The sequence below is a fragment of the Equus asinus genome, chromosome 21 (assembly GCF_041296235.1).
Source record: "Equus asinus isolate D_3611 breed Donkey chromosome 21, EquAss-T2T_v2, whole genome shotgun sequence".
NCBI classification, from domain to species: Eukaryota; Metazoa; Chordata; class Mammalia; order Perissodactyla; family Equidae; genus Equus; species Equus asinus.
Window position 1 is genome coordinate 88,988,497 of NC_091810.1, and position 13,773 is coordinate 89,002,269.

General features: G+C 41.2%; 1 protein-coding gene across 1 annotated transcript in view; it reads right to left on the minus strand.

The window, feature by feature from the left end:
* The window catches only part of SLC9A9 (solute carrier family 9 member A9), a 511,724-nt gene that overhangs the window by 258,842 nt on the left and 239,109 nt on the right, over positions 1-13,773 (minus strand). Inside the window, exon 8 of the mRNA XM_014852057.3 lies at positions 11,589-11,694. Within this exon, the coding sequence (XP_014707543.2) occupies positions 11,589-11,694 (106 nt within the window). The remainder of the gene's footprint in view (positions 1-11,588; positions 11,695-13,773) is intronic.

Genomic DNA, 13,773 nt, shown 5'->3' on the forward strand with positions numbered 1-13,773 from the left:
CTGAGGTCATTTAATAAACAAAGCACCAGTTGTGGTGATGAGGAACACAGGATGAATAAATCCGGTCCTAGACCTCAAGCAGCTTTATTTCCTAACAGAGACAACATGTACACAAAGACATATAACAGCAGGTAGAAGGTGACAAGAAAATAGGAATCCTGATGGGGAGTGATTTCGGGCTGGGGAAGGTGGGGGAGAGGAGGGGAAAGTTTTCCTAAAGGACACAGGGGCATTTGTGTCTTGAAAGATGAGAAGAATTTGGGGATGCAGAGTCAGGGTTTGGGAATTCAATGTGAGCACGAGGAGAGAGGCAGGAGACTGCAGGGCATGTATGAAAAGCATGCATTTTACAGCACGCTTTGGGTTTTAATCCATTAGAGGTTAGGGAATAAATACACATTGAATTCATTAGTTACAACTTTTCTAAATACAAAACTTAACAGAAGAAACAACCAATACACTCTATGCTTAAAACGGTGATACTAACTATTACAAGTACGAAAGTACTTATCTTTGTTTTCTTAGTCCTAGTATTCATAAAAATTAGAAGTACAAAACATCTAGTATGTCTATCGTCTGCTGGCAAAATATTACTTCATTTTCTTTCCCAACAAAAGTAAAATCTGATCATTCTTTTTCTGTCTCTGCTGGAAAAACAAGTGCTCATTAAATGCACCTACTATGTTACATGTCTAAGATCTTAAATTCAAGTTGTATTCATGGGGTCCCGCTGCAATGATGAATGGAACTAAGTATGTACATTGGGTCTGCAGAAAGTGGAGCCTGCTCAAAAATATCTGTGACCTAAAATAAATAAGGAGCTCTGAAAGAAATCAAGAGGTGGCCCAGAGAAAATAATAATAGGAGTTTCTGACTCATGTGTGTATACAAGATTGCCTTTCACTGTTCGCACAGTGAGATTTCAATGGTGGGCAAGGTCCCCCAGGGCTGGCAGCAGGGACTCATTTATGCAATATTGAGCAAGAACTACAACCAACACTTTATGACACTAGCTAAAAGAGCTGTTTGAGAAACCACAAAGATGTACACAGTGAAATTCAAATTAATTGGCAAGCAAAGAAACTTAGGAAACAGCATGAGAAGGTCCATAATTCTTTGGGAAAAATAATGATTCTGCTGGCAAGCAAATTCTTTGCAGAGAGATCAATTTTCAGAGGACAATTAACTCTTTTCGGTTACCAGAGTTCTCCTTGATTTGGTTTACACCGTTCTCCTTGATTCCCACTTCTGGATCCTCTCAGAGAGCATTAGTGCTACTAAATATTGTATATGTGTATGTATAAACATGTGCCTACGTGATCGAAGTTCAACGTGTGGTTGTAAATTATATAAGGAAAAATGTCCTATCCTGGGAGTCAGGAGACCTGGGATCCCTCGGTCATAGTACAGAAAATTAACTAGCTGGATGATTTGTACAAATTAAATTCATTGCCCAGTCTATAGTTTTCTTCTCCATGAATTAAAGAAGATGATCTGCATTAGTGCTCTTCAAATTGGGGTATACAAGAAACCACGCTGAGGGTAGAAGAAAACATAAGAACTCCATAATATTTAGTTAGAATTTTTGTGTATTCTAACATACGTAAGTACCCTTGTGGGCAAAAAACTACACTTGTGTGCAGTTGGTGCAGGATAAATCTATTTTATTTTATTTTTTGCCAATAAAGATAAAAAAACTCTGGCAAACACTGCTCCAGATGACCTGTAAGCACCTTCCAGTTTTAAGTGTCTGTGACCTGAACGGTTCAGTGTTCGCGTTTGCTTCAAGGTCTGCATAAACAGGAGTGAAGAATTACAGCCTCACGTTGGTGTTGACTTCCTTTCAACTAGATTACCCAGAATCTCCCTCTTGACCTACAGCTCCTCAACGGCTGGGTCTGCCACCTCCCTCTTTGTGTTGCCCTCAACCCCATAAAAGTGCCCAGCAGACATAAGGCGCTCAAATGCAGGTTTGCCAAAGGAACGACTCTCTATTTCTGGAAATATTTATCTTCTTAGAAAAGAGAATGCAGGAGAAATTAGTTTTTGATCCTCACGTACAAATAGATGTTTATCTGGATTTATGAGTGGCAGGGTCCATTTTCTTTTAATATTTAAATTTTCTGATCCAAACCTATTGTCACCTACAGTCTCTGCTTCTGATAAGATTATTCAGTAGTTCTCTTCTCATTAAAAGTTGATGAAGCCTTCAGATACAGATGCTGAAAAATAAATGTCTGTCACATGGAGCATGATTCTCTTTGACATTAAGTGTAGACCTGAGGGGTTTCTAAGACTGGTGAATATTGCATTTTTGGCCAGGAAATATTGATTATATCATCAGAACACAGAAAGAGAGAGAGTGAGAAAGAAAAAAAATGTGTCTTGCTCTCAGACAGTATTCTGAGGGGTTTTAAAGTTGACGGGTTATTTTTCCATGCCACACTTTTATTTATTTTTGATCTAGTAAAGACAGACATTTCTGACAGGTTTCCTACCGCCACCGCTGAACGTGAACCTGGAACTGAGAAGTCAAAGATTTAACGAAATGGAAAACTCCTTCAGGGAATACGAAAGATTCCAAGATTCCAAAGAATACAATTACTGTCTAGCTCACCATATTTGGCAACTCCACAGTTGGCAGATTCCTCATGAGTCTGTGGAATTTAAGCACATCAATACAGAAAACCGGACGGATCTATGATCGTATTTCTGGTTTCTACAACGCAGTGTAGGCACGTGTGTAGGAGTTGCTTCATATCTATGTTGCAAGGTTTAGAAACTTCCCTTGAAAACAAAAATCTCCTTCATAATGTAGTAGTGGGTATTTATGTAAATGAACTTGAGGTCTGGAGAAGAAAAAAAAATGCTGTTTTGCTTAGATCACTGGTGTTGCACCTCAAATGTTGGTGTTAGTCAGGCTGACCGCCTCGCCCTTGTCTCTTTGCAGTTTTCATTTCCTTGGAGTGGGCAAACACATTTAGAGCAGTATCACCCATATCTCTAATCAGTAACATCTCCCCAGATGTCCATGTCCAATTGCCCACTATACTTTTCCACGTGGAGGTTCCACAATGTGCAGAAGCCAGACGGTCCTTGAGTGAACTAATGTTTGTGCCTCCTTCCTACTACAAGTATTCATTCACTTAGATTCCCCATTTTGGTGAAACGAACCATTGGTCCAGTTGATATAGGAAGCTGGGAATTATCTTCAACTCCTCTTTCTCAGAACTTCACCTACACGTTAACTGTTTGTGCCATCTGTCTTCTGACAAGTTTCTACATGCCTGGGCAGAATATGGGTTCTTGAGAAAGAAAGAACTTTCTGTTTTTTCCCTCTGCCTTCTGGCACCATGAGGAGATGTTAAATAATGACTGAAAACATTTCCAGTGAAGAAAGGAGGGATAAATTTGTCCACTACTCAAGTTACATGCAAAAGGTTGTTTGAATATTGAAATGATGAGTTATTTGGTTCAAGAAAGTGCAGGTGTGAGTTAACGAGTCGTTATGCAAGGAGCTGCGCTTTCCACCTGTGTTTACTGGATGCCATCGTTGCCTGTTTGCACTTGGCGCACTCTGTTCGTTAACTAATCCTCCTGAGAATTGTGGGTGCCTATTACTACAGCCTAATATTTTGAGCCTCTGGATTTTATTTTTGGCTTGGAAAACACTCAATGCACCTCATTTGTTGGTGCATTATTGGCTAATTAAGTTGGATTCACATGGCCTGTCCGTATGAAAGCAAGAGCAGTTTTAAGCTAAGAGATGTCAGCTAATGAGATGTACTTAGAAGCTGAAACTGGCCAGATTTGTTTTGAGAAACAATCCCAACTAAGTCCCCTCCTGGTGATTTGTTTTATTTACTGAGATCTAAAAATATATTCCCATCCAAGCATGCAATGCATCAGTGGCAAGCCAAATGGAACACATTCACCTCTGAGCTAAAAGACTTCTTAAGAGTTTCAGACAATTTTTGCCAAGCTGAGAGATGATGGAGATGAGAAGTAATGAGCCAACTTACTTACTCATATCAAGCAAAGTCTCAACATGTCCAGTAACAGTCCTTTCATTTGGAAACCTTTCCTCCTTGCCTCTTGTAAAAATGAAAGACTTTCCCAAGTTCCCTTCTCCTGTCTACTTGCTCTACAAAAGCTTTTGAAGAACCGACCTAACAGATAAGCAGGACCAGAGCCTCCAAGTGTCAGCTTGTCCTTATCATGACAATGTAATTAGGCCCTTGTCATTTGAGACCAACAGGAGAGCAAGCCTGGGGGATGGCACTGAGATGAGCTAACTGTTAATGTTGCGCTTGATGCTTCCGTGTGCCGAGTTCTTCTTTCTTTTGGCCATCTTGGTCAATTCCTTAGTGAACAGGAGAGCATGACTTGTTTTTACCCTTCCACGTTTAAAAACTTTTTCAGAGTCTCCTACTCTCTAGAATTAGACTACAAAGCCTAATAGCATTATTTGATAATTGGGACTTTTTTTCTTTCAGATTTTTACATGTTTATTTTCTTAGATGGAAATCATTCTAAGCTGAGTAACTAGAGAGCTACACTGTTTAACATTTTGTCTGAGAACATGAGGTATGCCAGTGGCCTCCCTCCCCTCCTTCGCCTGCAATGGACATAAAATATGCCCCAGGAATCTAAAAATGGAAGCTGCCTTTATTACAGCAGCGCCTGGAAGCTGAGAAATCATTAGACATGGTGTCAATGTTGCCATTGGAAATCTTACTCTTCGGGTGTTTAATGACAGCCCCTGGAAGTTTGCTTCTGGCAAAAACCTGACCCCCGAAGTCTCAGCTGGGAAAAAGATTATAAAAATGAATTTTCAAACAACCTGTCCAGCTGTGCTTTTTGGTTATCTTTATAAACGGAAAAGCAGCTTCTATGACAGGATTCAATTCCATTAGAGATTATGCTATAAATAATACTGCTGAATTATTTTCAGTATTCAATTTAAAATAATGGCTCAGTAACCTAATGACTTTTAGAAAATAGGTCTCTGCATAAAGCAAATTCTCCCTGATCATAAATTAGGTATGCATGTGTAACAGGTACCTCACAGACAGAATATCTCAGGGTCATATATTTACTCAAAAGCCATATTCTGTACATGTACAATGTCCTTCCACTACAAAATAATAAAATCTTTTTATCTTAGCAGTAACAAATTGAGATACCAAGCAATAGGACGACTTATTCCAATCCCTCAGCAAGTTAGCGGGAGCCAGAAACCGTAGACATACCCCTCAGTGGCTGATGTTGTAAGTAGGGCAGACACATCCGTACACATTGTCTTCTTTCTATGTTCTTGCAGCTTGTGAGGGCGCTCTGAAGTCCATTTCCATCTACACTCTCTCATCCTCTGGAAAGGCTTCCTCTCACTTGCAATTGACATTCCGCCCAGTCTTCCCAAATAAAAGTTTTCTCAAACTGCACTTGTATATTTCCAATAGCAGAGAATCAGACTTCTGGGTAATGGAAATGCCAACCTTCATTTGCATGTCTAAAAGCCACTTATTTCCATAAAACTAAGTTCCTCCATGTGACTATTGAACATTTGCAGGTGCAATTTCCAAGAGACTGAGATGAAGCGGCTGCAAATGTGGCCCTTGAAGTAAAAGATGATCAAAATAAATCGAATGATCATCATCAAATTAGTAAGAACTGAATGTGAAAGCAGAAGATGCAGTAATGAGTACCCCCCCCACACACACTGAAGTGTTCATGATGAATCTTATAAGAAGCTGAATTGAAAAGGATAATGAACACTGTGCAAACTGTCTTTGAAAGCTTGATTCTTTTTGTTTGTCTATGAGTATGCACCTGGCATGAGGTGGTCCCAAGTATCCTAGCCTAGAGGCTGTGGTGACTTTGGGTCTCTCTTCCCTTCTCATCTGTCACCAAGTTATGCAGCTTCTTTTGTTGAAATACTTCGTGGATTATTTCTTCCCTTGTACTATTTAGGTTTCTTTGTTTGCAGGCAATAAAAACTGATTCTGGCTATTGTAACCAGAAAGAAATTTATTGGAGGGAAGAGTGATAGCTCTCAGAAAGGAGGCACAAAGGCAGCTCCAGGGATCTGTGGCAGGAATAAATAGAAGGTCTCAACAGGGCTGTGCTTTTGGAAAGAACAAGTGCCAACAGTTAAACATCCTTCTGTCTCCCTCCTAAAAGGTCACAACCCAGGGAAAGAGTGTCTGGTTGACCTAGTTTGGATGTCCCTATTTTCTTTGGTGGGGGAGGGTGGGACACCTTGATTAACAAGACAGTATCTGACCGAGAAGGAGCAGTTCCCTAAGTAACATGATGCCATTACCAGTGAAAGCGCCCAAACCAACATCTGTCCACCATACTCCTCCTGACTGGGCTTTTGTCTCCTCAGGTCTACACGTTTCTATTTTAACTGAATAGTTGGGGAAATGGAGTTTCAGATTAATAAAATTTATGATATATTCTTTGGTTGATGTGTGGATCTGCTTAAGAATATCTAACCAACGGATGTATAGAATTCACAGGCATATTATTAGGCACAGAGCATTCACTACCTTATATAGCAATCTGTTATTAAGATTTTTGGAGTTTTTCCTTTTGTTGAGCTAAAATCATTCATTCTATTTATCAAAAAAATATTTATTGAGTTTCTAGGATGCTTCAGCCACCCTGCTGGTGCTGATATAGCCCTCATGGAGCCGACAGTCTGACATAACTTCTGCCTGTCACTGCTATTTCTACACATCAGCTCTAGTTTTATATTTCAAAACTATACAGACTAAATCAAATAGCGTAGTGAAGACTAGATGCACACATACAAACAACAGCCAGTTAAACACTATAATGGAAGACGTTTTCATTCATTATAATACCACCAAATATAAAATAGCTTAAAAAGTACTTAACAAGAAATTTGTAGGTCTAATGTGAAGACAACTATAAAAATTTACTAAGGGCCATAAAAGATAACTCGAATAAATGGAGAGACTTAACGTATTCCTGTGTGGGAGGACTCAACATCGTAAAAACACCACTTCTCCTCAAACTAATCTAAGAAATTAATGCAACCTCAATCATAATCCCAAAGTTATTTTCTGTTTGAAACCTACCGAAGTTATTTTCAAGTCTATCCAGAATAATAAATATGTGAGTATAGCAAAGAAGCTCTTGAAAATGGGGAAGGCGAGTGAGGGATTGGCCTACTACATATTAAAATCAACCATGAAGCTAAAATGATGAAAACAGTGAAGACCAAAAGCTCAGTGGAACAACAGAGAGCCCAGAACACACATACACATATATGCACCAATACGCATTGACATTATATTAGAAATTCATAGTAGGTTAAAGGTGAAGGGTGTTAGAATGAGTGGACAACCATCTAGGAAGAAAATCAAATCCCCACTATACCCCACACCACATATCAAAACAAATTCAAGTTGGATTCCAATGCAAAAATAAAACAAGACAACTATTAAAAGAAAGTATACATTCATTAATAAACACTTGGGCCTTCTAGACATATTCCAATAAAATCTTGGGCTTTCTAAGGAGGAGATAAAATTAACCACGTAAAACTTGAAAATGTCTACCAAACTTTTCCCTTCCCTAAACAAACAAAGTGGAACATATTTCATAGATAAAACCATAAGTTGGACAATATTTATAGCCTACATGACCGTCAAAATGTTAATGTTCTTAATAGATAAAGAGCTCCTAAAATTCAACGGGACAAAGATAAGCATCTCAGTAGGAAAAAAGGACAAAGGGCATAAACAGGGAGTTCGCCAAAGGAGAAATACAAATTGCCAGTGACATGTAATTAAATGCTTTCCTCAGTAAAAATATAATAAATGTAAATCAGAATGAAATGGAGCTGGATTATCAAATTAGCAGGGATGAATGAGAGGCAGGGTGGTGAAGATGTGAGTGAGCACATTCTCTCCCACATCGTTGGAAAAGTAGAAAGGGATATACATTTTCTGGAGGATAATTTGGATGAACTTTTCCAAGCCATTGAAATTTTAGCCTTCCCTTTAACCAGCATTTTATTTTTAGGCGGTTATATAAATAGAAATCCACATATCGATCTATAACGATTACCACTGCTATCATATTAATAATATTGAGAACTATAAACTGTCGAAAAGTCGGTAGAATAAATTATGGAAAGTTGATATGATATAGTACTAGGCATTAAAAAATAATATAAAAGAATAATTTCATAAAAAACATTCACTATAAATTGTTCAATGAAAAAAGTAAGTTACTTAAAAATTTAAAAGGTATAGTTACATATATGTATGAATGTATATATTTGTGTATGTCTATGCATATAATTAGATGGACTAAGACAAATATTAACAATAGTTATTAATAGGCAGTAAGAATACAGATCATTCTAATTTTATTTCCTGTGAATCTACATTTTCTACAACGTATATGTATTACTTTGGTGGGAAGAAAAAAACGAAAAACATTTTTAAAAGATGTACTTTGTTTAAAGCAACAGAAATCCTTTTTTTCAACTGAAATCTTATGTGAAAACCCAACTCATGGAACTAATAAAAGTGATAAAGTGGGGGGTGGCAGGCCTAGAGGCCCGCTCACTTGGTGGACATCCTTGGGCACCCACTTTGGAATGTCACAGCTGAGGGAATTCTGCTGAGAACCCATCGCAAGTAAACGCCATTCCCGGGACCTACATGACGTGTTGTTCGTGAACCCACATAAGGCCCCAGGATCAGGGCTTCCCTCTACAGTTCCTCAGATACTGTTTAACAGCTCATTCTATTTGGTTCACCACGTCCATTGCCACATATCCATTTGTTAAGCACTTTTTAAAAGCTTTTCTAGATTTCCACTTTGCATTCTATTAGTTTACTTGTGGATTAGAACTAGAAGAATTTTATTATTACATGAAATACCCTTAGAAAATTATAATTTGATACCACACCCTCAGACTGTATTGAAGGTTGATATGAGAAACGCCTCCATGAAGAATGGACCTCCACCTTCCCCGAACCTATGATTAAAGACGTTGTCTATTACGGTATCAAAGACTCTTATATAAAGAAGCATGCGATATATTACCCTAAAATTTTAGTACTAGAAAAAGGTTTGCCCATTTTTATAAATAAGTATGACTTTCTTTTATGATGCTGCATTATTCCTATATAACTCATCATGTTTCCCTTTAGGCTTTGGCTGCCAGAAAGCTCAAAGCTATATTTATTGCCAAACCGCAGGAATGAACAGCTGCCTAATTTTGCAAAAAACTCTATCCCAAAGCACTTGAGTGTTTACCCTCAACTAAATGGCCCCATGATATGCATGGCTCATGTTGTGAGTTGTCTCAAATCCAATTTGGAAATAGGTGAGGATTAAATAATAAACAAACAAACAAACAAACAAACACAGAAGTGATTTGGATGAAGTAGGCTTGTCTTTGGCAGTAGAAAACGCTCACACCTAGAGTCTGATTTGTACCAAATGCCTATCAGGCACGTTGGTTAATCTGGAGTACTGCTCTGGGGTGAGTGTGTCCCAGGGTGCAGCCGTGGACATTGGGTCTTTCTGCTACTGAGGCCAACACCTGCTTTCACCCATCTCACAATGCTGGCTCCTTAGAGATGGTCTGTGTGGCATCCGATGAGGATATCAGGTTGAAAAGGGTGGCAAAAGAGCAAGGAGCAGGTGAATTTGCAGTTTATACATGGACCACAACCTTTAAAGTAGTTAATAAAACAAGATCTAGCTGAAATGGACCAGGTAATAGACAATTTTCACATACAGAAATGAACAATTCTCAGGCATTGGGGGTGGTGTGTGTGTGTGTGTGTTTGTGTGTGTGTTTATTAGAAAGTTCAACAGTAGAATAAAAACATCAGGTGAGTTAAGATACTTCTTTACCTTTCCAGAAGGTCAAATAGGTAGGCTTATTATCAGCACTACTTACACAATTTTATAACATGTTATGTGCTGAAAAGGCATAGAATGTGGAGGAAAGGAAACCAGAATTTTTCGAAAGACTGATGTAAATTGTTTACCTCTGTTATTTCCTTTAAGGGTACTAGCATTCCTTTTCTCTGGAATGCATAAGCTCTTCAGCAGCCTCTCGAATAACAGGGTAAGGCACAGACACAGTGGATGTTGTGCTGGAACGATTTGGATACGAGGACCCGGGAGGGTGGACTCTGGTAACGTAGTCTTCATTATAGTGTCATAAAACCTGGCAGGCTGGCTTTCTGTATCAGCAACAGACACCTCCAAAGCCTGTGGGGAAAGCTTGGTCCCCTGGCTCAGCAGTAATTTGGGTCAGCTGCCCAGAGCAACAGGCTGTCATGACAGAAAAGGTTTGCCATGGCTTTCACAGGAGAGTTAACACCCGCCTAGGAGCAAGTGGACCAGGCAGGCTCCTGGGGCCCCAAATATCTTCCTCCTCTTGGGGCCTGCCTTATGCTCCACAGATGCAGTTGTATTCAAGGCAACAAAGCTTGGTGCCCAAGAGCCCAGGCTCTGGAATCAGACCTCCCAGTTTTCAATCCCAGCTCCACTTGCTGTTGCCTGAGCAAACTGGGCATATAGTCTCTAACTTCGAGTCTTTTTGTAAATTAGTAAGAACATCCATGAAAGGCAGCTGGCTAGCATCTGGCTTATGCTACCCCTTCAGTATATGTCACCTTTTATTATTATTTAGACTTAAAGTACCACTTATCAAAATGTCAATGCCGAGGGAGGCATACCTTGTTACTAGTTAACTTCAGGGGGCTTTCTCGCCACTTGAATGCCGGTTAAGATGTAGTGAGCAGCAAGGAGCCTAGGACTGAAACCTGGGCGAAGCAGGTAACTAGTCCAAAGGACAGAAATAGCTTTGACGTTTTGCCTGGAGCCACAGCGATTCTTGTACACGGATAGGCACCCAATCGTGGCAGCTATCCCAGCACAGACCTCACTGCTGCAGAAAGGCACTCTCATTGCCGAATCCAGATCACAGGCCCTTGGGACCTTAGGGACGGCCCCTGTCTCTATCAACTGTTCCACCTCAGAGGATTCTGTAGATAGAATTTCGACGGTAAAAGATATTAAACCGTAGAGCCGCTACATGAGCTCTTTGTTCGCGGGCTTGCCATAGAGCGAATGCGAAGACTTTAAACACTGGCGTTTGTGGAGAGGCACACACTCTAGAGAGGCTGATTACATGGGTACTTGCTGTTAACACCCAAAGGGAAGCCACTACCCTCTTCTGCAAATCAGTTGTGTGTCCCTTCACATCCTGAGAAGAGACTTCCATTTGTAAAGTCATTCATCACTTCTACAAATCAGTTACTTGTGGATTTCAACACCCCATCTTGCCCAGCATGGAGAGAAGAGGAAATGGCATTTTGGAGACTTTCCATTAAGCTGTTGCGTACAGATGGATGAATTATTATTTTTTTCTCCCCAGGGTACCCAGGAGAGGCTGATTCTGACTCAAACCTATATAAGAGAGACTCCATTTCAGCTCCCGCTGGATGGTGGAGGGGTACATCTGGGGGCACACACACGTATTCACACCCCCAGTTTGCTGTGCAGAATGGAGCACTGACCTGTTAGGCTGGCAGCCTCGGCGGACAGGAAGGCACTCCAAGACAGGAGGAAAAACAGGCCTGTTTCCAGCATGGGGAACTCGCACAGTTTGGTAAATTTGGTCAAGTGACGAAGACGTGTTAAGGGAAACGACAACTGCTTTTATAGCTAAATCTCCCTCTCAGCTGAGAAAAACTAATCTGGTTGTGATAGTTTTAGAATCAGAGAACTGATTTTCAGACCTGACTGGGAGGATGTCCCGCTCCCCAGGACGACACCGAAGGCCAGCAGGACTTCCCTGCTTCACTGGGGGCAGAATACTCCGGGACAAATGCAAACCTGTGTTCAGACAAAAAAGGTGTCAGCCAGCTGAGGGTACAAAGCCTCTTGAATTTGGCCTTGGCCATTGGGGTGGGCCTCTCAGGAGACTGCAGCAGATCTGAGGAGACAAAGCCCCAGAGAGTGGCGGGGTGAGATGCTGCAAGTGTGTCAGCACCGAGGGAGGCCACTGTTCCTTGGGGAGTGCTAGTCTGTGGAGAGGCCACCTTGAAGACTCTTCTCTCTTGGGGGTGGAAATGGGTCGGGAGGAACACTTAACGTTCAGTGATAGGGGAGTGGCTCATGCCCTCTTAGAATAAGTAGGATGGAGGAGACGGTGTATTATTTCTAGGTCAGACAGGAAACCCTTTGGCAGGCAATGGCTCATTTTGGCTGGGATGACACTTGGTCAATAGCCTATGAGTTGCAAATAGAACAAAGGCGTAGTGATGCAAGTCACGCAGAGAACGGGTGAGGGGGAGATGGTTAGGTGTGTGTGAACGATGGGAAAGGGTTACATTGCAAGTGAATCCACAGGAAGGAGACGGTATGTTGCATTTTTATGCTTCTAGAAAAAAATCTAAAGATTCCATATTAAGAGACAGTTAGCAGCAGGGCAGGGAAGCAAAAAGCATGACCCCTGTGGCAGAAGATCTTGGCTTTACCAGTCACTGGCTGTGTGATTTCTGAGCAATACGTTAACCTCTCTTGGCCTCATTTCCATCCTATGTGAACTGACAATGAGAATAATACCTACCCACACAAGCGTGGAGAGTAAAATGAGATGAAGCATATTAAAAATGTTTTGTAAAGTCTTAGAAAGCCAGGGACCGGCCCGGTGGCGCCGCAGTTAAGTGCGCATGTTCCACTTCTCAGCGGCCCGGGGTTCGCCAGTTCAGATCCCGGGTGCGGACATGGCACTGCTTGGCACGCCATGCTGTGGTAGGCATCCCACATATAAAGTAGAGGAAGATGGGCACAGATGTTAGCTCAGGGCAAGGTTTCCTCAGCAAAAAGAGGAGGATTGGCAGTAGTTAGCTCAGGGATAATCCTCCTCCTCCTCAAAAAAAAAAAGACTTAGAAGGCCAAATGCCATGAAGAGGCAGAATAATGTCATGGTTGGGAGTATGGTCTCTGGAAGCCAACTCCATCTGGGTTTACATTCACTGTATCAGCTTGGACATGTCCCTTGACCACTCTGTGCTTTGGTTTCCTGTCTGAAATTGGGGATAATAATTCACCCTGCCTCTTAGGTGCATAAACCAGTTACTATGTGTTAAGCACGCAGCAGGGGGCCTGGTATGCAATAAGGGAGATGTAAGTTTTTTACCAGTGTGATTTAAATTAATTTGTTTTGTAAAACATCTTTCCTGGAAATGGATTCAGTAAGGATCTGGAAGCAATTCTTTATCTGGAAGAAAACATGGGCTGCCCTTTGACCCTTTTCAGCATCCCCTCTTATCACTCGGAGGCAGGCTTTGTTTCTAGCGGGGTATCTTCCCCTGAATTCCCTCCACTAGTTTGTCGCAGGAAAGGCTCAGGTCAATTTGAGTAATGGAATATCAAGAAGCATAGGGCATTCTTTTCTGTCAAACTCCAGAAAGTAGTTCAGTCGAGCCCAAGCTTGTCTAGAGCCCAAGGGCCTCTACCCTAAGGAGCCTTTGCCTCATCACGAACAAGGTATGGAGGTTATTACGATGGAGGGAATGACTGTGTGTCTGTCTCCTTCACAGTCTGAGAACCAAGGCCATCAGGCACTGTATGAGCCGTCCTGCCCCTGGGACTGAGCCCTCTTCTCTTCCATCTCTCCGCTTTCTCCCAGATCTGATCCAATCTCATGTCAGGTTTCCAATCTCCAGGAATTAGCCCTTCCCTTATCAACATGCT